Raw genomic sequence first — 23843 nt, forward strand, 5'->3', positions numbered from 1 at the left:
AATATCTCATGGATAGAGTCTCTCCACAAAACCATTGTGCATTTAGCAAAGGAGCAACCTCCATTTTAAACTCTCGTGTTTAAAGTGCATTTAGATACATGAGCCGATCAAGACTAGAACTCTATTTTTGTCACTCTTAGAGGTTCTGATAAATTGGTAAACAGGAAGTGGCCATGAACATAACAGGAAATGCGGAGCTCTGAGCATTAACATGATAGCAGGAAATGCCTGCTTAGAAAGATCACACTGGGGCGCTCTCACTCCAAGCAAAGCTTGCAATCTCCATCCAAAACATACATACTGCTCCTATATTTTGGGAGGCGCTTTGCAGTTCATCACACACACCATCCTGACTTCTCCGATGTCGCTGGGTCAAAATCCTGGAACTCCCTCCCTAACGGCACTGTGGGAGGACCTTCACCACACGGACTGCAGCGGTTCAAGAAGGCGGCCTATCTCCTGCACCTTTACTCTGTTGAAATCAAGATTCATTGGGATCTAGGTGTAACTTAATGGTTGATAAGATATTGGCTGAATTGGAAGCAGCGGATACTGGTTAGGGGAGTGATGTGGGGCTGAGGAGACGTACTAATGGGAGTGTCCCAGGGATCAGACCAGGGACCCCGAGTGATTCTAATCTCCTTAAGCTTCTGAAACGATATTAAAGCAGTGGTGGTGGAGGGGCTGGCAGCAGAACAGTTTTAATCTGATGAGGTGGCCAAGCAAACCAAGCGAGTGAGTAGAAATTGAGCACAGATAAGCAACAACAAAAACAACATTGACTTGCATTTATATAGCGCCTTTAATGTAGTAAAACGCCCCAAGGCGCTTCCCGGGAGCAATTATCAAACACAATTTGACACCGAGCCACATAAGGAGATATTAAGACAGGTGACCAAAAGCTTGTTCAAAGAGGTAGGAGCGTCTTAAAGGAGAAGAGCGGTAGAAAGGTTTAGGGAGGGAATTCCAGAGCTTAGGGCCTCGGCAGCTGAAGGCACGGCCGCCAATGGCGGAGCGATTAAAATCGGGGATGCTCAAGAGGCCAGAATTAGAGGAGCGCCGAGATCTGAGAGGGGGTTGCGGGGCTGAAGGAGATTACAGAGATAGGGAGGGGCGAGGCCATGGAGGGATTGGAAAACAAGGAGGAGAATTTTAAAATCGAGGTGTTGCCGGACTGGGAGAAACTGTAGTTTTGAAGAGAGACCTGAGGCACTGCTGCAATTTCCGCAGGAGCAGAGAAGGCCAAGAGATTTAAATTGAGCTTTTAAAAAAAATTATGAAGTGTTTTGATAAAGTGAGTAGGGAAAGACTATTTCCTGCTGGTTGGGGAGTCAATGACAAGCGGCGGGGGTGGGGGGGATCATCAATATAAAATTACCATTATCATTTACTCAGAGGGTTGTTGGAGCACGGAATACTTGGCCACAGGGAGTGGTTGAGGCAAAGACCATTGCATCTTTTAAGGGACAAATGGGTAGATATTTGAAGCAGAGGAAGATACAAGGCTACGGGTGGCAGTGGGATTAGTATTGGATTGCTCTAGCACTGACACGATGGGCTGAATGGCCTCCTTCTGTGCTGTAAACGTCTGTGGTTTCTACGGTTTTAGTGTTCTCTCGGACACAGCGTGTAACTGTCCCCTTAGTCTCCAATAGGGTGACAACTCATTACATAGAATAGCACAGGTTCTAAATCATTGGAAGAAAAATGTGGGATATCACGAGCTGGCTGGGGGTGGGTGGAGGCTGAAAGAGAGGCAAGAGATTAGGGGGAGTGGATTGACTGGATTGCTCTTCGAACGAGCCGGCGCATGACTCGATGGGCCGAATGGCCTCCGGTGTTGTACTATTTGATGTTTCTATGATTCTAAACTTATTGCTCCTAGAGCGGCCATTACAGAGGAACCATCTGCACAGCAAGCGGAATGCTGAGCGATATTGTCAAATCCGAAGGGTGTGGGCTGATTTTGTGCTGCTTGGTCCCTGGGGTGTGTCTATTTCCTGGGTGCAAAGCGGAGGAAGGTGTTGACTGTTCCTTGGGGGGCCCTCAGCAGCCATCTGGCTGCTGCTTAAGGAACAAAAAGGCTCTAAAACCTGAAAAAAAAAACCACCAACAACTTTTTACAAGCTCACTCCAACTCCCTGCAGTAATTGAGCAGCCAGCGGCACCTGCTCACTCCTAGCCCCTCCCACCTGGAGAGTGCCACCCACTGAGCTGACATGATTTATCGTTATGCAGTACTTCCTCTTTATCCAAAAGCTGCATCACTACAGTGGTGCGTGAGAGACGTTAGTGAGAAACGCGGATGGATCCAGCAGCAAACTGTCTACAAATATTTTTACTTCCAAAGAGAAAAGTTAAAAATTAACGTCTGCACTGGGAACCAATAAATGAGGAATTCCATCACTTTTATCTGATCAGGTAGGCTATTGTTAGGCTGGTTTGACCCTGACCTTTACCCGATGCCGGCACCACTGGGTGTTCCCATTCATCAAACCGAGGACCACAGAAGCAATGGAATCTGTGGGTCTTTAAACGAGCATCTAATGTTGGAAAAAAGCATCGTCAATACGCACGTAAGATCTGATTTTAACCCCGTCCAACGAGAATGGTACGTGAAGGGGGTTAATCTGCTCAAAGTGGCCGACTCACCCCATCCTCGTTGGCTTAACGCCACCCGCCATTATAACAGGCACGTTCGGGCCAGACTGGGAGGTCCTTGCACCAGGCAGGCGCAGGGTTACCCACTCTGATTGGACATATTCCTGGAGGTTTCATCACATGACCTCCTGCCGCCCACCCCCCACACTCCCCCGATTGGCCGCCAACCAGCCTGACGGCATTGACACCAGGTTCAGGCGGGAGTCGGCCCGGGCCATTTAAAAGATCCGAGAGTTCAAATGGCCCGGGCTTCACACCTGGCACTCGCCCCTCGCCCCTCGCCCCTCGCCCCTCGCCCCTCACTCCTCACCCCTCGCCCCTCGCCCCTCACCGCTCGCCCCTCGCTCCTCGCCCCTCACTCCTCGCCCCTCGCTCCTCGCCGCTCGCTCCTCAACCCTCGCTCCTCACCCCTCGCTCCTCAACCCTCGCCCCTCACCCCTTGCCCCTCGCTCCTCACTGCTTGCCCCTCACCCCTCGCCCCTCGCTTCTCACCCCTTGCCCCTCGCTCCTCACTGCTTGCCCCTCACTCCTTAACCCTCGCACCTCAACCCTCGCCCCTCGCACCTCAACCCTCGCACCTCGCCCGTCGCACCTCAACCCTCGCCCCTCGCACCTCAACCCTCGCACCTCGCCCCTCAACCCTCGCACCTCAACCCTCGCACCTCCCACCTCAACCCTCGCTCCTCAACCCTCGCCCCTCGCTCCTCAACCCTTGCCCCTCGCTCCTCAATCCTTGCCCCTCACACCTCAACCCTCGCTCCTCAACCCTCGCCCCTCGCTCCTCAACCCTCACCCCTCGCTCCTCAACCCTCGCTCCTCAACCCTCGCCCCTCGCCCCTCAACCCTCGCACCTCAACTCTCGCCCCTCAACCCTCGCCCCTCAACCCTCACCCCTCAACCCTCACTCCTCAACCTTTGCCCCTTGCTCCTCAACCCTTGCCCCTCACCCCTCACTCCTCAACCCTCGCCCCTCGCTCTTCAACCCTCGCTCCTCAACCCTCGCCCCTCGCTCCTCAACCCTCGCTCCTCAACCCTCGCCCCTCGCACCTCAACTCTCGCCCCTCAACCCTCGCCCCTCAACCCTCGCCCCTCAACCCTTGCCCCTCAACCCTTGCCCCTCAACCCTCACTCCTCAACCTTTGCCCCTTGCTCCTCAACCCTTGCCCCTCACTCCTCAACCCTTGCCCCTCACCCCTCGCTCCTCAACCCTTGCTCCTCAACCCTCGCTCCTCAACCCTCGCTCCTCAACCCTCGCTCCTCAACAATTAGCCGGCCCTCGCCACTCACTCCTTTCCGTCACCCCTCACCCTCAGTGGAATGCAGAGCTATAATATATAATATAATACATGAGTATACATTATTCACTATCATATCCAGTAGGGAATTCAGGAGAAACTTCTTTACCCAGAGAGTGGTGAGAATGTGGAACTCGCTACCACAGGGAGTGGTTGAGGCGAATAGTATAGATGCATTTAAGGGGAAGCTGGATAAACACACGAGGGAGGAAGGAATCGAAGGATATGCTGATCGGGATGAGATGAAGGAGGGTGGGAGGAGGCTGGTGTGGGGCATAAACACCGGCACGGACCAGTTGGGCCGAATGGCCTGTTTCTGTGCTGTAAATACTGTGTGATATGTAATTCTGTAATCTTACAAGATCACTTTACCATGACTGGGTAAATAGTGATCAAAAGTGACCTGAGATCCAGCGTTCTTCCCTGCGCCCTCCCAACCACGCCAATTAGGCGGTTATGAAATGGGTCTTTTTAAACTCACTACACCGACCGAGGAACTCTCGGCGGGTTTTGTGCGAGTACAGTGAGCTGTTCGCTCGTTCTTCCACATTGTGTGTGTTTGTGACGGGCCATTTGTTTCAATATTTGTTGCTTTGTCATTTTCACTTTTGCTGGTCTGTTGCCTTTGGCTTAAGATACAGAACAGGTGAGGCAGAAAGTAGATCGATAAATCTTCTGTTGTTGAAATAGTTGGTACTTAAAACATCGACAGCCTTATGCTGCCAGCGGATAAAGAAAAAGAAAGACTTGCATTTCTCCAGCGCCTTGCACAACCTCAGGACGTCCCAAAGTGTTTTACAGTCAATGAAGTACTTTTTGAAGTGTAGTCACTGTTGTAATGTAGGAAACGCAGCAGCCAATTTGCGCACAGCAAGCTCCCACAAACAGCAATGTGATAATGGCCAGATAATCTGTTTTAGTGATGTTGGTTGAGAGATAAATATTGGCCCCAGGACGAACTCCCCTGCTCTTCTTCAAAATAGTGCCATGGAATCTTTTACGTCCACCTGAGAGAGCAGACGGGGCCTCGGTTTAACATTTCATCCGAAAGACAGCACCTCCGACAGTGTAGCACTCCCTCAGTACGAGCGTCAGTTGGGAATTCATGCACGAGTCTCTGGAGTGGGACTTGAACCCACGACCTTCCGACGCAGAGGACACTGTGAGTGAGTGAGTGTTACCCACTGAGCCATGGCCGACACCTGCTGATATAATGCCAAACCTGCCTGATCTGGAAGCGGTCACGACAGGGCAGGAGGCTGGTGCTGTGCTGTGTCGAGGACAGAAGTCCGATCTGGCAAGTCGGCGGGGGGGTGGGGGTGGGGGAGACTCCCGTTCACGTAACAGGGGTGGCGAACTGAACTCTTACGTAGTGCAATAGGGGCAGAGGCCTGCTTGCTGGCTTGTGAGCAACCTGGAAGTCATTGCGTGTAATGAAATCACAAGGAGGGTACTGCCAGTCTCAAAGACGGGGTTCTTTTACAGCTCATGAGCAGCACGCCGTGGCAAAGCCAGCAGAGGAGGTGTAGCTCTATTGTGCGAGACCCAGTGTAATCTGATGGTGTTTAAACATTAAACATCCTGCAGTAGGACATTAAACTTCGCTCTATTCCTGTGATAAGAGGTTCCTTTATAACCGAACTGTACCTTCACCCTCCCGGATCCAGTAACCTCTCAGAAAGCAAGGTCCAGGATGAACGGTATGTACGGAATCTTTATTTTTTTAAATTCAGCGGCACTTGTATTTTTAAAAAAGATTTGTGAATACTTACTCGGTGGCAGTGTGCGTGGGCAGCTAGCAAGGCGAGCTGGACCGGGGAGACAGAGACCATCGAGCGCGGGAGGAGAGAGGGAGAGACGGGCTGGTTTTCATTTTTTCCCCACCCCCCCTCAAAAACGCTGATCTCGTTACATTCTAGGATTCAATCTGAACTATTTTTTGTATTAATAATTAACAAAGACGCAATAAAACGCACATTACTTACTTTCCAAAGAGAGCACAAGTGTTCTTCTCTCCCCATTCAAAAGTTGCTCACACGGAACGCTCCCATCACACGGTGTAAATGGATTTATTCTGCACCAGCTCAGATGGTCGCAGTGACGCCACGATCGATTCCTGTAATTAGTAAGTCTCGGATCAAAGTGCGGACAATGGCCTGCACGGGGATATTTTCATGTACAGCAGGGCGCATGTTATAAAACTATGGAAGGGTTATCTCTGAGCTGCAACCATGGATAAAGAAGGAACTTTAGACTCATGGCCCCCTCCTGAAGAAGAATCCAAAAAGTTTTAACATTGAGTGACATAGACTTAGGACACCGATGGTTTGAGGCTCCTTAATGGACAAGTTTTTAAGGCTGCTAATCATGCTTTATTTTTACACAGTATATAGTGCAATTAATGGAAAACAAGAAGTAATAACCATCATTGTATGTTTAATACAGAGCCAAGTACTGGATGAATCTGTAAAAACAAAGTAAAGTTACATCTAGGTGAATCCACTGAAGCAGGATGGAGGAGTCTTCAGCGACCCACTGCTCCCAACACTGGATTGTCCTGTTTACCGCCCCCCCCCCCGCCCGCCCCCACACACACACACACTACACACATGCCACACACACACACACTCACACACACGCCACACACACACCAAAACAGCACACACACATACACATGCCACACACACACACACCAAAACAGCACACACATACACACGCCACACACACACCAACGCAAAACACAAACACACACACAAACTCACACCACACATACAAACACACACACACACACACACACGCACATGCCACACACACACCAAAACAGCACACACACATACACATGCCACACACACACACACACCAAAACAGCACACACATACACACACACCAACACAACACACAAACACACAAACGCCACACACCAACACAACACAACACACACCGCACACACACCGCAAACACAACACACACAAACACACACACGCCACACACACAGGCCACACACACGCAAACACAACACACAAACACACACACGCCACACACACGTGCAAACACACACCCAGACACAGCCTTTTTTAAGTGATTGTTTGTCTGTTATGTCATTTTGCTTATTTTGAAATTTATTGATTGAATTGAAATGCTTTAAGGAGCAATGTTTGAGATCAATATGAGAAGGTTTATCTTCCAATTCTTAAGGTGACTGAGAACATGAGTCACACTGCACAGGGTGCTTAAACTATTAATAGATACATTAACCGCACAGGTACAGGGATTAACCGCACAGGTACAGGAATTAACGTACTGATAGAGAGATTAACAGCATTGCTAGAGAGTTTATCAATACTGGTGTAGAGATTAGAAACACCGGTAGAGACATTGACGGCACTGCTCACTTGTTTTCGGGTGTCGGGAGAAAGAATTTAGTGTCTTAAAACACTAGTGAGGGGAGTCCATGATGAAATAATCAGCCATGATCTCTGGATGGAGTGGGTCTGATGAGTTGAATGCCCTCTGTTCCCTCTAGACTTGCTATGACTATAGCATGAGATCTAAAAGTGGCGGTAACATTCACATTGGTGTTTTAACCGTCGCAGAACTGAGGGAGGTGAACAGGACCCAGGCTAAAGAGATTGTAACTCAAGCATTTTATTTGGACGCTACAGGTGACCCGCCCTATAAGGCACTGGTTGTCAGGAAGAGGGAGTGTACATCGCTGAGGCGATCAGCGAGCCATCTTTCACCAGGTTTGTAAACAAAGACGAAATGGCGTCATCCAATGGCTTCATCCTGCGGCTAACTGTTTCTTCTCTGACAGGCGTTGTTGTATATGAAAGAAGGTGGACACCTTTTTATTTTAATAGGTGCCAACGGGGTAAAATAAAAATCATCCACGCCCAAAACCAGGCGGGCGCACCATCCCATTTCCAGCCCATTACATCTGTGGTCGGATTCACATCCCACCCAGACACCAGCGCAGCAGATTGCGAGCAGACTTCTCCAACCCTGCACTTCCCCTACCCTCAAACACTTCCACTTTATTCTGATGTAAAGCTGCTCGGTATTCTGGAATTTCCAGAACAGAGAGCTCCTCAACTGGGGTATTGTGTCCAATTCTGGGCCCCGCACTTTAGGAAGGATGTGAAGGCCTTAGAGAAGGTGCAGAAAAGATTTACAAGAATGATTCCAGGAATGAGGGACTTCAGCTGCATGGATAGACTGGAGAAGCTGGGGTTGTTCTCCTTGGAGCAGAGAGGGTTGAGAGATTTGATAAAGGTGTTCAAAATCATGAGGGGTCTAGACAGAGTAGACAGAGGGAAACTGTTCCCATTGGCGGAAGGGTCGAGAACCAGAGGACACAGATTTAAGGTGATTGGCAAAAGAACCAAAGGCGACATGAGGAAAAACGTTTTTACGCAGCGAGTGATTAGGACCTGGAATGCACTTCCTGAGAGGGTGGTGGAGGCAGATTCAATTGTGGCTTTCAAAAGGGAGGTGGATAAGTACCTGAAGGAAAAAAATTTGCAAGGGCGGGGGAGTGGGACTGGCTGAAGTGCTCTTGCAGAGAGCCGGCACGGGCTCGACGGGCCGAATGGCCTCCTGCTGTGTTGTTAACCATTCTATGATTTGATGATTCTAGGCTATACCTATCAGGAAAGACTGATCAGGCTGGGGCTCTTTTCTCTAGAAAAGAGAAGGCTGAGGGGCAACCTGATCAAGGTCTTGAAAATTATGAAGGGGTTCGATAGGGTAGACGTAGAGAAGATGTTTCCACTTGTGGGGGAGACCAGAACTAGGGGCCATAAATATAAGATAGTCACTAATAAATCCAATATGGAATTCAGGAGAAACCTCTTTACCCAGAGAGTGGTGAGAATGTGGAACTCGCTACCACAGGGAGTGGTTGAGGCGAATAGTATAGATACATTTAAGGGGAGGCTGGATAAACACATGAGGGAGAAAGGAATAGAAGGTTATGCTGATAGGGTGAGATGAAATAAGGTGGGAGGAGGCTCGTGTGAAGCATAAACACTGGCATGGACAAGTTGGGCCGAATGGCCTGTTTTTGTGCTGTAAATTCTAAGTAATACTATGTAATAAGTTGTCACCCTATTGGAGACTAAGGGGACAGTTACACTCTGTGTCCGAGAGAACTCTAAAACTGTAGAAACCACAGAAGTTTACAGCACAGAATGAGGCCATTCAGCCCATCGTGTCAGTGCCAGAGCAATCCAAAACTAATCCCACTGCCACCCGTAGCCCTGCTTCGAATATCTACCCATTTGTCCCTTAAAAGATGCAATGGCCTTTGCCTCAACCACTCCCTGTGGCCAAGTATTCCGTGCTCCAACAACCCTCTGAGTAAATGATAATGGTAATTTTATATTGATGATTCCCCCCCACCCCTGCCACTTGTCACTGACTCCCCAACCAGCAGGAAATAGTCTTTCCCTACTCACTTTGTCAAAACATTTCATAATTAAGATAAAAAGCTCAATTTAAATCTCTTGGCCTTCTCCGCTCCTGTGGAAATTGCAGCAGTGCCTCAGGTCTCTCTTCAGAACTACAGTTTCTCCCAGTCCGGCAACATCCCAATTTTAAAATTCTCCTCCTTGTTTTCCAATCCCTCCGTGGCCTCGCCCCTCCCTATCTCTGTAATCTCCTTCAGCCCCACAACCCTCCCAAATCTCTGCGCTCCTCCAATTCTGGCCTCTTGACAATCTCCGATTTCCATCGCTCCCCATTGGCGGCCGTGCCTTCAGCTGCCGAGGCCCTAAGCTCTGGAATTCCCTCCCTAAACCTCTCCGCCTTTCTTTCCTCTTTTAAGGCGCTCCTTATAACCTACTCTTTGACCCGTCCTAATATCTCCTGATGTGGCGCGGTGTCAATTTTTGTCTGATAATCGCTCCTTGGGATGTTTTACTACGTTAAAGGCGTATCTCAATGCAAATTGTTGTTGTTTCTCAGTCCTAGTATCCTCATACTGAACTCAGACTGATGAGTCATGGCTGCTGTGCAACAATATCTACTCAACAACAGAAGGATTGTGCAATGTGTTGCAAACACCTCTCCATACAGTCCACACGGAATGAAGGCTCAATTTTAGTTTCAGTGTCGAGTTAGTGTGATTGAGGCCTGCTCCCAGCATATAAGGGCATTTCAATTATTTTTTTAAAGTTCCCACAGTCTAATGGCTTGGTTTTGCTTGATTCTGCATCTCCTTACCATTGCCGAGAGGCTCTGGGGCACCCTTGCCATTGCACCTATCATCTCCATGTGCATGCCCATCACCCTTCTTCTAAAGGCCTCCCCATCGAGGTCCTCATCTGAGTCCTGTGCAGCAGAACTCGTGCGCGAACTCGCCCTCCGGGGAGCTGGCCCCCAAGTTACCCTTTCCCCCCGGCCTTGCTGCAGCCCACTCATCCCCAGTGCATCACCCTGTGCAGATCCCGCTACTATACTAGCCCCTAAAGAATGCGTAGTGCAAGTATCTGAGCTGGTGTCTGCGGGTGAAACATGCAGTGACGCGGTGTGTTCCTCCTCCTCCTCTTCTCCCGCCTCGCTCTCAACGGTGCCCTCAGGGATAGGCTGCTCAGGTGCTTGCTCATTATCTGAAAGCATAAAGGCACAAGAGACGGGTTAAGGTGAGGGAAGGGAGGCAGGAAGGGAGAAATGCATGCATACAGCATGATTAGCTGGAAGGTGCGAAACACTTGTGGGGTGAGGGGGAAGTGGATGTGAGAAGAAGGAGTAGGGATGAACATCCTGTTATAGTCCCCAAGGGGGTCAACGTCACCAGTGGCCATGGCGCCCACCACCTGGTGCCCAATGATCTCCAAAACTCTATTCTCCAGCTCAGACAATGGTTGGGTGTCGGCTTGTCCCCCGCCTGTGCGCTCCTGCTCCCTCCTGTCGTGAGCCACCTTGGCCTGCAAGAGAAAGGAAAGTGTGTGAGTGAGTGTGGAGCAATGTGTCTGAGTGATGTGCCTGCCATTGTTGAATAGCTGTCATTGTGTGCAAGGTGTGAGATGTGGGTGTGAGTGTTGGTAGGTGGAGATTGTTGGTGGGTGAGTGCTGGGGGTGTGGTGCTTTGGGCAGTGTGTGCAGTCTGTGGTTCAGATGGTGGTATGTAGCATTTGTGGGTCGTGGGGACCACAGTGCTGCCCGAGGCCTGATAGGCAAACCTCCCTCCACATGGTGCAGAAAACTTATGGCGAGGGCCTCCTGCCACTTGCCGAGTAGAGCACCGCCCTCCGTCTCTCCACAGCGGACACCAACTCCTCCAATGCTTGGTCTGAAAATCTACGAGCTCTCTCCCTGGGGCGTGGATCTGCCATCATGAAACCTGCTTGAGTCGTCCGGCTCCTTGGGCTTGGCCTGCTCTTGCCTGCTGACACAGGTTCACAGGCAGCAATGCTGAGAATGAGGTTCTGCCAGCCCTTTAAGAACTGGAAATAGCCTGTGGCAATGATGACTAGCGATTAGACTGCACCTGATATTGGTTAGCGCTTTGAGTGTAACGCCACTGAGCTAGGCCGTTAGCGCTTGATTTAGCGCTCCCATCCTTTCTTTGAGTGATGACAATGAATTTTACGTGCAGCGAGATTCATTAACGCCTGGCGCTGAGTCTCAAACTTTTCCAGAGTCAGTGCCCACTCCTTGGGCGATAATGAATTTCTCACCCGTTGACTATAAAAGCAAAGAGATCAGGCTGGAACTTTACAAATCACTGGTTAGGCCTCAGCTGGAGTATTGTGGACAATTCTGGGCCCCACACTTCAGAAAGGATGTAAAGGCCTTAGACAGGGTAGAGAGGAGGTTTACCAGGATGTTGCCAGGGATGAGGAACTTCAGTTATGAGGAGAGGTTGGAAAAGTTCGGACTGTTCTCCTTGGAGCAGAGAAGGTTAAGAGGTGACCTCATAGAGGTTTTCAAGATGATGAGAGGTTTTGATCGAGTAGACAGAGAGAAAAACTATTCCCCTCTGGCGAGTGGGTCAATCGCCAGAGGTCACCGATTGAAAATCATCGGCAAAAGATCGAGAGGGGCGATGAGGAGAATTTTTTTCACTTGGGAAGTTGTCGGGATCGGGAACGCTCGACCTGAAAAGTTGGCGGAAGCTGATTCCATCAATAATTGTAAAAGGGCACTTGAGAGGATGAGAAGCTCAGGGATAGAGCCAGAGGACACGGCCTGCGCTGGAGAGTAAATTCAAAACTAATCCGCGGAAACAATACTTCAGTGAGCGAGTGGTCAATCTATGGAACAGGCTCCCTAGGGAGATGGTGGAAGCAGTTAGTGTTAATTCATCCCAATGCAAATTGGACAGATTTCTTTCAGAAAATAACACGTTGGGATCCGGTATCTGAGTAATTGGAGACGTGACGTGTGGTGAGTGTAGTGTGCTCGGGAGGAACGGGTGACTTTGGACCTGTGGTTCCCAAAGCTCTCCACCACTGGGGGTTTTCCTCGCCTCGTGTCTGGATCTGTTGTAGACTCACTGATAGAGATTGTTTGCTGTGATTGGTCAACAACACCTTTATCATTGGATCATGCGAACTACCAGGATGTTAGAAGGTGAATTCAACAATCTTTTTACCATCCAGCAATTCCTGCCTTCCTATGAAATTGTGCTCCAACTAACAATTGACACCTTCAGGAAAGGAGGGGAGGAGAGAAACATGACAAGACACAAATTATTTAAAAAGAGCAGCTCGTGCAAACACTCTTAGTGGTTTGCTCCAGTAGGCTGTGATAGTTGGTGGGCACCTCGCCGTGCTTGCCCTTGGTTCCGTTGCTATGTGCTACTCTATCTCTGTGTTTCCTTTTTGATTTGCTTTGTGCCCCTCCATTGTGGTGTTTTGTTCTACGGGGATGGTGTTGATAAGGCTGCTGTCGGCTTTCTCTTTATTCCCTGGCTTCCTTCACCGTACAATAGTGCTGCTGATGGCAAACCCGACTTGGGCTTGTACTCGCTGGAGTTTCGAAGAATGAGAAGGGAGCTCATTGAAACTTATAAAGTTCTAACAGGACTGGACAGACTAGATGCAGGAAGGATGTTCCCGATGGCGGGGGAGTCCAGAACCAGGGGTCACAGTCTAAGGATAAGGGGTATGCCATTTAGGACAGAGATGAGGAGGAATTTCTTCACCCAGAGAGTGGTGAACCTGTGGAATTCTCTACCACAGAAGGCAGTTGAGGCCAATTCATTAAATATATTCAAGAAGGAGTTAGATATATTTCTTAAGGCTAAAGGGATCAAGGGATATGGGGCGAAGGCAGGGACAGGGTACTGAATTTGGATAATCAGCCATGATCTCATTAAATGGCGGAACAAGCTTAAAGGGCCGAATGGCCTACTCCTGCTCCTATCTGGTGTGTTTCTGTGTTTCTATGTTGGGCAGCATTGTTATGAGATGGCACTGCTGCCCACAGAGGCTCTGCGACCCACCCAAAAATGGTTTTCTGCTGCCCTTGGTTGGCAAGTGTAAGGGGTGCCTCCTCAGACAGAGACCACCGCTTTTCTCCAGCTGCCAGTGCTCAGTTCGCCTGTACAGGGAGAGATGGGTGATCTCATCTCTGAGTCAGAAGGTTGTGGGTTCAAGTCCCACTCCAGAGACTTGAGCCCATAACCCAGGCTGACACTCCCAGTGCAGTACTGAGGGAGTGCTTCTCTGTCGGAGGTGCTGTCTTTAGATGAGACGTTAAACCAAGGCCCTGTCTGCCCTCTCAGGTGGACGTAAAATATCCCACGGCACTATTTTGAAGAAGAGATGAGGAGTTCTCCAGTAGTCATCCCTCAACCCTTTAAAAGTTGGCTTATAAAGCGCTTTGGAACATCCTGAGGTCGTGAAAGGCGCTATATAAATGCAAGTTATTCCAGAAGTTTCTCCAGCCTTTCCCCATAACTAAGTTCTCTGATGCTAGGGATCAGGACCAGTGCTCTTCCTTACACTGCCCCAGGGCTTCAACATCTCCCTCGTGACCTCGTGACCAGAACTGAGCACACTCTTCAAGGAGTGGTCTGACCAGAGCACTGTGCAAATCAGGCATGACTTCCTCTGACTTTCTTTGGTTCCAAGGGCTTTTGATTTGGTTTCCAGGCAAGACGCTTGACACGACACGTACACACACACACACACACACACACACACGTACACACACACACACACGTACACACACACACACACACACACACACACACACACGTACACACACACACACACGTACACACACACACACACACACACACGTACACACACACACGTACACACACACACACACACACACACACACGTACACACACACACACACACACACACACGTACACACACACACACACGTACACACACACACACACACACACACACACGTACACACACACACACACGTACACACACACACACACACACACACACACACGTACACACACACACACACACACACACACACGTACACACACACACACACACACACACACACACACGTACACACACACACACACACACACACACACGTACACACACACACACACGTACACACACGTACACACACACACACACACACACACACACACGTACACACACACACACACACACACACACGTACACACACACACACACACACACACACGTACACACACACACACACACACGTACACACACACACACACACACACACACACACACACGCACACACACACACACACCCTGCGTCCTTATCAAAGCTGGGTCAATGCATGTAAATTTCAGGAGCGCAGCGTGAATATCTGGCTTGTTATTTTATGAGTACAGAGGCCCTTTTGTACCTTGTAAAAGGTCAGGACCACAATTCATTTCAAGCTCATTCATACCCGTGAATTGCAGCCAATCCGTCAATAGTCAGCGGTGCTCAGAGCAGTCACTGCACAGGCCAGAGAAGTTACAGAAGTTGTACAACAAGGAAATGCTATCGGGTCCAACAGACTGCTCCATATTTGATAGATCAACGCCGTCCACCTTCTCACCATTACCCCAACCAATGTTCCCCGCAAGGTCAGCAGCCGTGTGGCCGCGCACCACTCGTGAGGTCCCGCGGAGGCCGTTCACCAGCACTGCCGCTGGAAGAGATCCCGCACAGCGGCCGCGCAGCAAGTTTAGAGGGCCCACGCAGGGGGAAAAAAATTAGAGGGAACGTTGCCCCCACCCCACCCTCTCACCATAACCCCCACCCCCCTCTGACCATAACCCCCACCCTCTCACCATAACCCCCACCCTCACCCTCTCACCATAACCCCCAACCCCCGCCCCTCACCATAACCCCCAACCCCCCCTCACCATAACCCCCACCCCCCGCCCCTCACCATAACCCCCACCCCCCCTCTGACCATAACCCCCACCCTCTCACCATAACCCCCACCCCCCCGACCATAACCCCCACCCTCTCACCATAACCTCCACCCCCCCCGACCATAACCCCCACCCCCCCTCACCATAAACCCCACCCCCCCTCTGACCATAACCCCCACCCTCTCACCATAACCCCCGCCCCTCACCATAACCCCCACCCCCCTCACCATAACCCCCACCCCCCCTCTCACCATAACCCCCACCCCCACCCTCTCACCATAACCCCCAACGCCCCCCTCACCATAACCCCCACCCCCCTGACCATAACCCCAGGTTCGAGGGGCCGAATGGCCTACTCCTGCTCCTATCTTCGATGTTTCTATGTTTCTAAACCTCTCCGCCTCTCTCTCCTCCTTTGAGCGCCTCCTTAAAACCGACCTCTTTGACCAAGCTTTTGGTCGCCTGTCCTAATATCTCCTTCTGTAGCTTGGTGTCAAATTGTGTTTGATAATAGTTCCTGTGAGGCGCCTTGGGACGTATTTACTGCGTTAAAGGCGCTGTATAAATGCAAGTTGTTGTTGTTGTAGTTGGATGTTATCGGGACCCGATGTGCGTTTGTTTGGAAAGACCCCCGACATCTTTAGCCTTGCTGCCTGTTCAGGTGAAAATCAAAAAACCATTGGCTCCTGACAGCTCCAGGGAGGATAAGTAACATGGGCGATTTTAACTGCCCGCCTAACCGGTTAGATTTAAAATCACCCCCAGAGTGTCGGAGTTCAGGGCAGTTTCTCAGGGCGGTTGGAAGTGGGTAGCAGTGTCCACGGGGCAATTTTCTACAGACTGCTTTGTGTGCTTTGATGATTTGGCGGGAATGGTGTTCACTGATACAGTATTCCCGAGGGGATCCTAGCAAGTTAGGAACAGGAGTCGGCCATTCAGCGCCTCGAGCCTGTTCCGCTAAAAAATGCATCTTAAAAGAAATGTCCTTTGTAGGACAGGTCATGGAGTCAGGGGAGAAATTTGGTTGTTAGCGCCACCGATTAACGCCTAAAGAGGCCGAGAAGTGGGGCGCTAGCCAATTTCCGGGCGGGTGCAAGGCGCCTAGCGCCTCGCCCCATATTGAGCATGCATTTAGCGCCCGCTCATGGGTGCAGGCTGATTATGACGTCATTTGAGTGCGCAATGCCTTTTGGGTGCCCCGGACCAGAAATTCAGTGGCGCCCCCCCTCCGTAGCGCCTGGCGCTAATAGTGACAGCTTACCTGGGCCTTACCAAGTCGCTCTCGGGCTGGAGGAGCGTTATTTAAAGGGGACTGGTGTGGTTTAAAAGCGGCAGCCATTTTTGTATCACAATTTCCTCGAGAGCTACAAAGAGTTGCTGAGCTGCACACTGAGAGCCATTTGACCACTGAGCCAGCGCAGGCAGACGATCTTCAGCCTTCTGACCATCACCTTGCTGTTGGTGAGCCTTGACAACGGGGAACCTTCCTGTGGGCACTTATTATGGGGGCTGCATTGGAGGGAAACGTCCCGCTGCTGAATCATCTGGAAAGGGCACTGAGACGCAGGGAGAGGGGGGCGGGCATGGCCAGACGGAGGAGGGCCAACAGACGTCGCCACAGCAGACCTTACGCTGGCAGGGTTATCCTGTAGTGTATGTACCCGTCTACCTTTAAGGGAACTATTGAATGTAACCGTTCACCTTTAAGAGAACTACTTTAGGTGTGGCACTATTTGTTTGGCTTCTGTATACTGTAATACCGACAGTGACCACACCAGTATATAAGTGTTGTGGCAGGGTAACTGGGGCAGATTCGCCCTGACCTCTGAATAGTAAAGACCTGTTTGTTTGTTACTCCTGAAGTCTGTGTCGTTATTAACTGTACAACCCACAGACTTTACAGTGGCGACGAGTCCGATCGTACCCTGCGGCAAGACTACCAAAGCAACGAAGAGCGTCGAAGAGAGGCAACCGCCCTCGTCGTGCTGCTGAAAGAAAACACGAGGCTGCAGCAGGAGGAAGGAGGAAGACTTTAGCAACAAAAGCTTCCATCTGCAACAGGCACTGACTACCCTTCTACCACGGTGCGGAGTGAGCCGATCAGCAGGGAACAAGGCGGCCGCGGAGACTGTGAGTAGGGGAAGGTGTAGAGAATATCCGGAGGATAAGGGCAGAGCACTCGACCTCGGTCGAGGGGGAGCTGAGCCGGTCAGAAGTCGGGTCCAACGGCGTCGTGAGACAGTCGGACCTCGATCGGCGGGAAAAGCCGGGCAGCGACCGCAGCCATGAAGCGCTGAGACTGAGAGTAGGCGCGGGAAGAGAAACCCAGCCGCAGCCGGGGAGGGAAACACCGGTCTGCGAGAGGGCTGGGAGGCGAACAGGAACCGTGCGGGTGGGAGAGAGAGCGACAGAGCCGAGCAAGGGGAGAGAGACTGCGCGAGAGCCAGTCCAGCGGCTGAGCTGTTCTCCACCAACGGGGTACCCAGAGCCGGTAGAACCGAACGTGCGGGAGAGAGAGAGACAGAGCCGAGCAAGGGGAGAGAGACTGTGCGAGAGCCAGTCCAGCGGCTGAACTGTTCTCCACCAACGGGGTACCCAGGGCCGGTAGAACCGAACGTGCGGGAGAGAGAGCGACAGAGCCGGGTATGGAGAGAGAGACTGCGCGAGAGCCAGTCCAGCGGCTGAACTGTCCTCCGTTAACGGGGTGTACCCAGCGCCGGTAGAGCCGTGCGGGCGGGAGGAAAAGACAGAGCCGAGTAAGGGGAGCTGTGCGAGAGCCAGCCCAGCGGCTGAACCTGTCCGCTGTGGGGAAAGCGTACCCCTTCCACCAGGAAGATACGCGGGAAACCGCCATTAGGCGGAGGAGATGACAGAAGCGGGAAACTGCCATTGAAGTGGGCAGGGAGAGAAGGAAAGAGCGGGAAACCGCCATTTTCGCGGGAAAACCACCATTTTAGAAATAAACAGATAATAAATAATACTTAAAGAAATACTGTGCTGCTCCAAGGAAAGGAAGATGCCTAAGCGAGGGAATATTAACGACTTTAATTCTGAAATAGAAGACTGGGCCACGTACGTGGAACGCATAGAGATCTATTGCGAAGCCAACAAAATAGAGGAAGACGACAAGGCGATAACATTGTTAAACTCGATGGGCGCAAAGACATACGGGCTCTTGGAAGGATTTACTAGCACCAGCTAAACCGGCGGATCAGTCTTTCGAAGAGATTGTGGCTGTTCTAAAGGACCACTTGAACCCCACACCGTTGATGTTGGCTGAACGATTCAAATTCTATGCAAGAACGCAACGGAAAGACGAAAGCAACGCAGAATACTTGGTTGAACTGCGTAGGCTAGCGAAATACTGCCAGTTCGGAGGGAATCTGACAGAGGCACTGCGAGACAAGTTCGTAGGCGGATTGTCCAAGGAAGGGACGCAAAAGCGCCTACTCGAAGAGAACGACCTTACACTTGACAGGGCTGTCCTTATAGCCGCATCACACGAAGCCGCAGCGAAAGGAACGGCGGAAATGCAACTAAAGGCGGCGGCACTCGGGGTGGACCAAATTACCTCGAGTACAACCAAATGCTATCGTTGTGGGAAGACAACACACGACCAGAATCAATGCTGGTTTAAGAACCAAGAATGTAGGAAATGTGGCAAACTGGGTCACATCGTTAAGGTATGCCGGTCAGGGAAGAAGACCAACAACCAAAGGAAGCCATCACAAGAAAAGTACAACAAGGTATACAAGGGGGCTGAGAAGAGTTCAGACGAACAGAATCCAGACTCAGATCCAAACGGCCAGGAGCTGGGTAGTCTGAGTATCCACCATGTGAGTAAGGAAGCTGACCTACAAACTATCTGGGTCATGCTAAAAATAGCTGGAGTCCAAGTGAAAATGGAGTTGGACACTGGATCAGCTGTATCAGTCATAAATCGAAGGGATTACCACCGGCTATTCCCACACATACCCTTAAGAGATACCAAGTTCGTATTGCAGACATACACGGGGCATAAAGTATACCCCATGGGAAAAATAAGAGTCAAGGTGAGAGATAGGGGTAAAGTACACCCAAGAATGAACTTGTATGTACTACCTGAGGGAGGACCACCACTTCTAGGACGGGAGTGGATCAAGAAAATAGACATGGAATGGCACTACCTACAAGCAATGACGAGTGAGGACTCGGTGCAGACAAGCAGCTCAGACTCTGAGCCGGAAGACGATAAGTCCAGCCCACGTATGAAAAACAAGGTTAACATGAACTCACTGACTAAGGTTGGAAAAACGATGGCGTGCATAAAGACAGAGAATTCTGAGTCTGTTCAAGTTACAGACATATGCATTACGGAGGAACACCGGGCTCGAACTCAACGTTATTTCAAAGTACGACAACAATTAGAACAATTAAGTTACCGTCTCGTACAAGAGATGAAAACAATGAAAAAGTTCTATGACACCGAATGGGAGAGTCTGGAAAGACAACAGAACCTGCTGGCTCAAGCAGAGAGCGACCATAGAGCCATCGTGACCAATTACCGATCACATCTCCCTTATGATGTTCAGGAGTTAGAATATTTGCATGATCTAGAGATACAGCATAAAGGCAAACCACGCTACACTGAGGATTTTGTTCTGCAATTGGAGACGGAGCTAGTGCAGGCAAGGTTAAGAGAAGCTGAATCGCAGTGTGCACTTAAAGAGATGCAGAAAAAAATCTTGGACATGGAAAAGAGAAACGCTTCTTTACCTGATGTGAATAATGTGGCCATGTTGCAAGAGGAGCTTATAGGGGCGAAACTGAAAGAAGCTAAGCAAAGGATGTTGGAACTTGAAACACAGAACCAAATCAGCAGTAACCAGCTATGTCGAGCAGAGAAGGAGTGCTATGGTCTACATGAGAAGGTGCAATATCTCTCAGCCCAGAATAAGGGTCTACTCACTCAGTTAAATGAAAGTAAACGGAAAATGGCTGAGATAGACTGCAAGAATAAAGAAGATTTGATGGCAGTGAGACTTCAAGAGGCAGATAGCATAGCAGCCTTGGCTGAACTCCAACAGGAAATTGCGAAAGAAGCAAATGAAGAGGAATCTTCAGGAAGCCAGGATTTTATTCCAGTTCTTCTCTACGACTCCTTACAAGCAGAGTGTGAGAAGTTGAAAGAACAGTATGAACAGGCCCAGGCTACAATTCTGGAGGGGATTAACTCGGCAACCTCCGAAAAGCTAGTTTCAGTAGAAGCATATGAACAACTAAAGGTTGAACATGAGCAAGAAGTCCAAAGGCTGCAGGAAATTCTTGATGAGCTCAAGGCCAAGACAGACTCATCGGTAGAAGTTCCATCCATAGATGAGAATTTAGAGGTGAAAGACATGGCAGAACATGAAAGACAAGATGTCCAAGAACTCATAAAAATATTGAAGGAAACCCAAGTCAAATATGAGGCGGCAATGACCGAGGTTCAACGACTTGAAGAACAAATTCAACTGGGAATCCTTTCAGTGGAAGGAAAGGAAACTGTAAGAAACACAGAGACTGTAAGAATGGGCCCTGAACATGAGCTAGGGAGCATCAAGGCGCAACTTCTTCGAGCGCTTGAAACCAAAGTACAAGAGGAAAGGAAGGTGAAAGCATTGGAGGGAAAGGTGGATGAAATGGAGAAGGCTCTGATCCACAGAGTCCCCGTGGAAGAGTTAACGGTCAGCCAACTCCTTCACATGCTGAGAGACAAGACTCCACAATGGGAACACAAGCTTCAATCTTCAAAGGGAAGGAATTCGGAGCTCCCAAAAGTTACGGAAATAACTGAGATGGCAACACAGATTTTGTATTACAGTTTACTCTATGAAGAGTTCGTTGAATCATGTCAATGTGAACAGAAGAATGTTGAAACAGCTGCTTCAGTAGAAGGATTAAATAGCCTGATAACGCAATCCCCGATGGAAGGGAAGGTATTGAACTCACAAATGAGGTCAGTAGTGAAGGAATGGCAGACAACCCAGGAAGAGCGGGATGAATATGAATGTTTGAAGAAGTCTTTTCAAGAAAGATGGTTAGGGAAGGAACCACCGTCGGCTAACGTCCAGATGGATAAGAAGGAAGTAGAAGGGCCTCTCACTGGCCTAACTCAGGACGACCCCGAATATTACCATGACCTGTTGAGTGACACTGAATATTACGAGGATCTGGTCTGCTCAGTTTGTGATGAAAACTCCCAAAGTGCTGAAATCCGGATGAAGCACTTAAGGTCTAAGGAACATAGAGAGTTGGTGGCGCTACAGCTGGCAGCCGAGAAAGGAGCTCCGAGAGTTTCAAAAAGGCAGAAAAGAAAAAGAAGAAGCAGAAGATAATAACTGTCTAAAATATTATCACTTCTACCATCTCAGGCGGGACACTACGAAAGGAGCTAAATTAGTTGAAAAACCGGAAATTATCAAGACAGCCAGTTGGTTGTAAAAGTCCGCACTGCTGGTTCAACAGGACGAAAGTTCAAGCTGTTACGTCAAGAAAAAGGCTATGGAGGAGTCACGCTAGCCATGTGAACCGGCTACACCAAAGAGATGCTGTTCGGAACGAGTCAAGATCAGAGACTGAATCTATGAACTGTTCCCACCGAGAGTATATCTGTAAATTGTTTTATATGAAGTTGAAGATATGTATGTTTAACGGGGACTCTGTAAGTAATAAGCTAAAAAGGGAGGATTGTAGTGTATGTACCCGTCTACCTTTAAGGGAACTATTGAATGTAACCGTTCACCTTTAAGAGAACTACTTTAGGTGTGGCACTATTTGTTTGGCTTCTGTATACTGTAATACCGACAGTGACCACACCAGTATATAAGTGTTGTGGCAGGATAACTGGGGCAGATTCGCCCTGACCTCTGAATAGTAAAGACCTGTTTGTTTGTTACTCCTGAAGTCTGTGTCGTTATTAACCGTACAACCCACAGACTTTACATATCCGACAGCAGTTTTCCTACATGAACATGCCGGAGGAGCAGTGTGTCAGAAGGCTGCGATTTAGAAAGGAGGTGGTGACTGAGCTGTGCCAGCTGCTTCAGCCAGATCTGCAGCCTCAGATAAGGTGCAGGACATCTCTGTCGGCGGCTGAGAAGATGGCTGCTGGCCTGAACTTCTACGCGAGCGGCTCTTCTCAGGCTGCACGTCAGAGGCTGATCAGAAGTAGCTTCTAGGCCCCTCTCACGGAATGCTTGCTGCCATTCCAAGAACAGGAATGGAACCGGTCTGATACCCCCAAGCCTGTGAAGGGCAAGATGCATGTAAATAGCAGGCATGGCCATTGTAAATGAAGAAAGTGTTTCATTACACAAAATGTGGTTCCTTCAAACATGAGAAAGCTATGGCAACAGAAAGCAAAACTAATACACTGACACATAACTGCCTCTCACACCCGGGAGACTGTCCAAAACATAAATCACATTCCGACCATCTTCCTTGGCTTTGATTCCACTGCGCCAACCAAAGCATCCAATGCCCCATCAGTGAGGCGTTCCGCCCTCTGCCTCACCCTTTCCATGTCTTGCTAGGCTGGTGCGCCACAGGTAGGCTCCCAGCGCTTTGAAGGCCTACAAGGCAGTGAGTGTGTCTGGTGATGCCAATTGACCTGCCCCTTTAAGAGCTGGCCGGTGCCACTGTGCCTCAGGGAAAGTGATTATTGACAGCACCCTCGCTGCGCCCCGCAGCTGCGAAATTGGGTTGTGCCGCCGGGTTAGCGCCTTAAGAGTAGCGTGCAGCGCCTGATTTAGCGCCGCAATCACCTTTAGGGGGCGCTGCAACCTAATATCGCGCTAGGTGGTGCTAAATTGCGCCTGGCGCTAAACTTTGCGCATCGCCAGGACTAGCGCCCCAAACGTGGCTATACCGAATTTCTAGGCCATAGAGTTATACAGCACAGAAAGAGGCCCTTCAGCCCATCGTGTCCATGCCAGCCATGAAGCCCTGTCTATTCTAATCCCATTTTCCAGCACTTGGTCCGTAGCCTTGTACGCTATGGCATTTCAAGTGCTCATCTAAATGCTTCCTGAATGTTGTGAGGGTTCCTGCCTCTACCACCCTTTCAGGCAGTGAGTTCCAGATTCCAACCACCCTCTGGGTGAAAAAGTGAAAGAGGTGCTGCAACTCTTTCTTAAATTTCTTTTATTTTTCTTTCCAGGTATCGAGGACACAGCAGCATTATCCCCGTAAGTACTGAGTTCTCATTGATTGTTATATACTGCACTGCATTAAGAGAGATGGAAGAGGTTGGGAGCGTCGTGTCAGACGATCCAACTCAGGGCCCCGTGACATCACCGCGCCGAGGCTCAGGCTGGTGATTTGCTCCAAGTGCGAGGTCCAAAGGTCAGTCGCCTCGCGGGGAGCGTGGGAACCTGCAGGATCGCTATATAATGGAGTTTAGAAGAATGAGGTGATCTCATTAAAACGTATAAAATTCTTAACGGGCTTGACAGGGGTTGGTGCTGGGCGAAAGGCCGGGACTTTACTAACCTCGGTGGGTTCGGGGCGGGCGATGTCGGTGGCGGGTTGCGACCCCGCTGCT

General features: G+C 49.9%; 1 protein-coding gene across 1 annotated transcript in view; it reads left to right on the top strand.

The window, feature by feature from the left end:
- Positions 1–5289: 5289 nt before the first annotated feature.
- nherf4b (NHERF family PDZ scaffold protein 4b) overlaps positions 5290–23843 on the top strand; it is a 62213-nt gene continuing 43659 nt past the window's right edge. Inside the window, 3 exon segments of the mRNA XM_085967736.1 lie at positions 5290–5656; positions 7619–7699; positions 23460–23487. Coding sequence (XP_085823862.1) covers positions 5650–5656; positions 7619–7699; positions 23460–23487 — 116 coding nt within the window. The 5' untranslated portion in view covers positions 5290–5649.

The sequence above is a fragment of the Somniosus microcephalus genome, chromosome 26 (genome assembly GCF_052327205.1).
Source record: "Somniosus microcephalus isolate GS21.2 chromosome 26, FLI_Smic_1.0, whole genome shotgun sequence".
In the NCBI taxonomy this organism is placed as follows: Eukaryota; Metazoa; Chordata; class Chondrichthyes; order Squaliformes; family Somniosidae; genus Somniosus; species Somniosus microcephalus.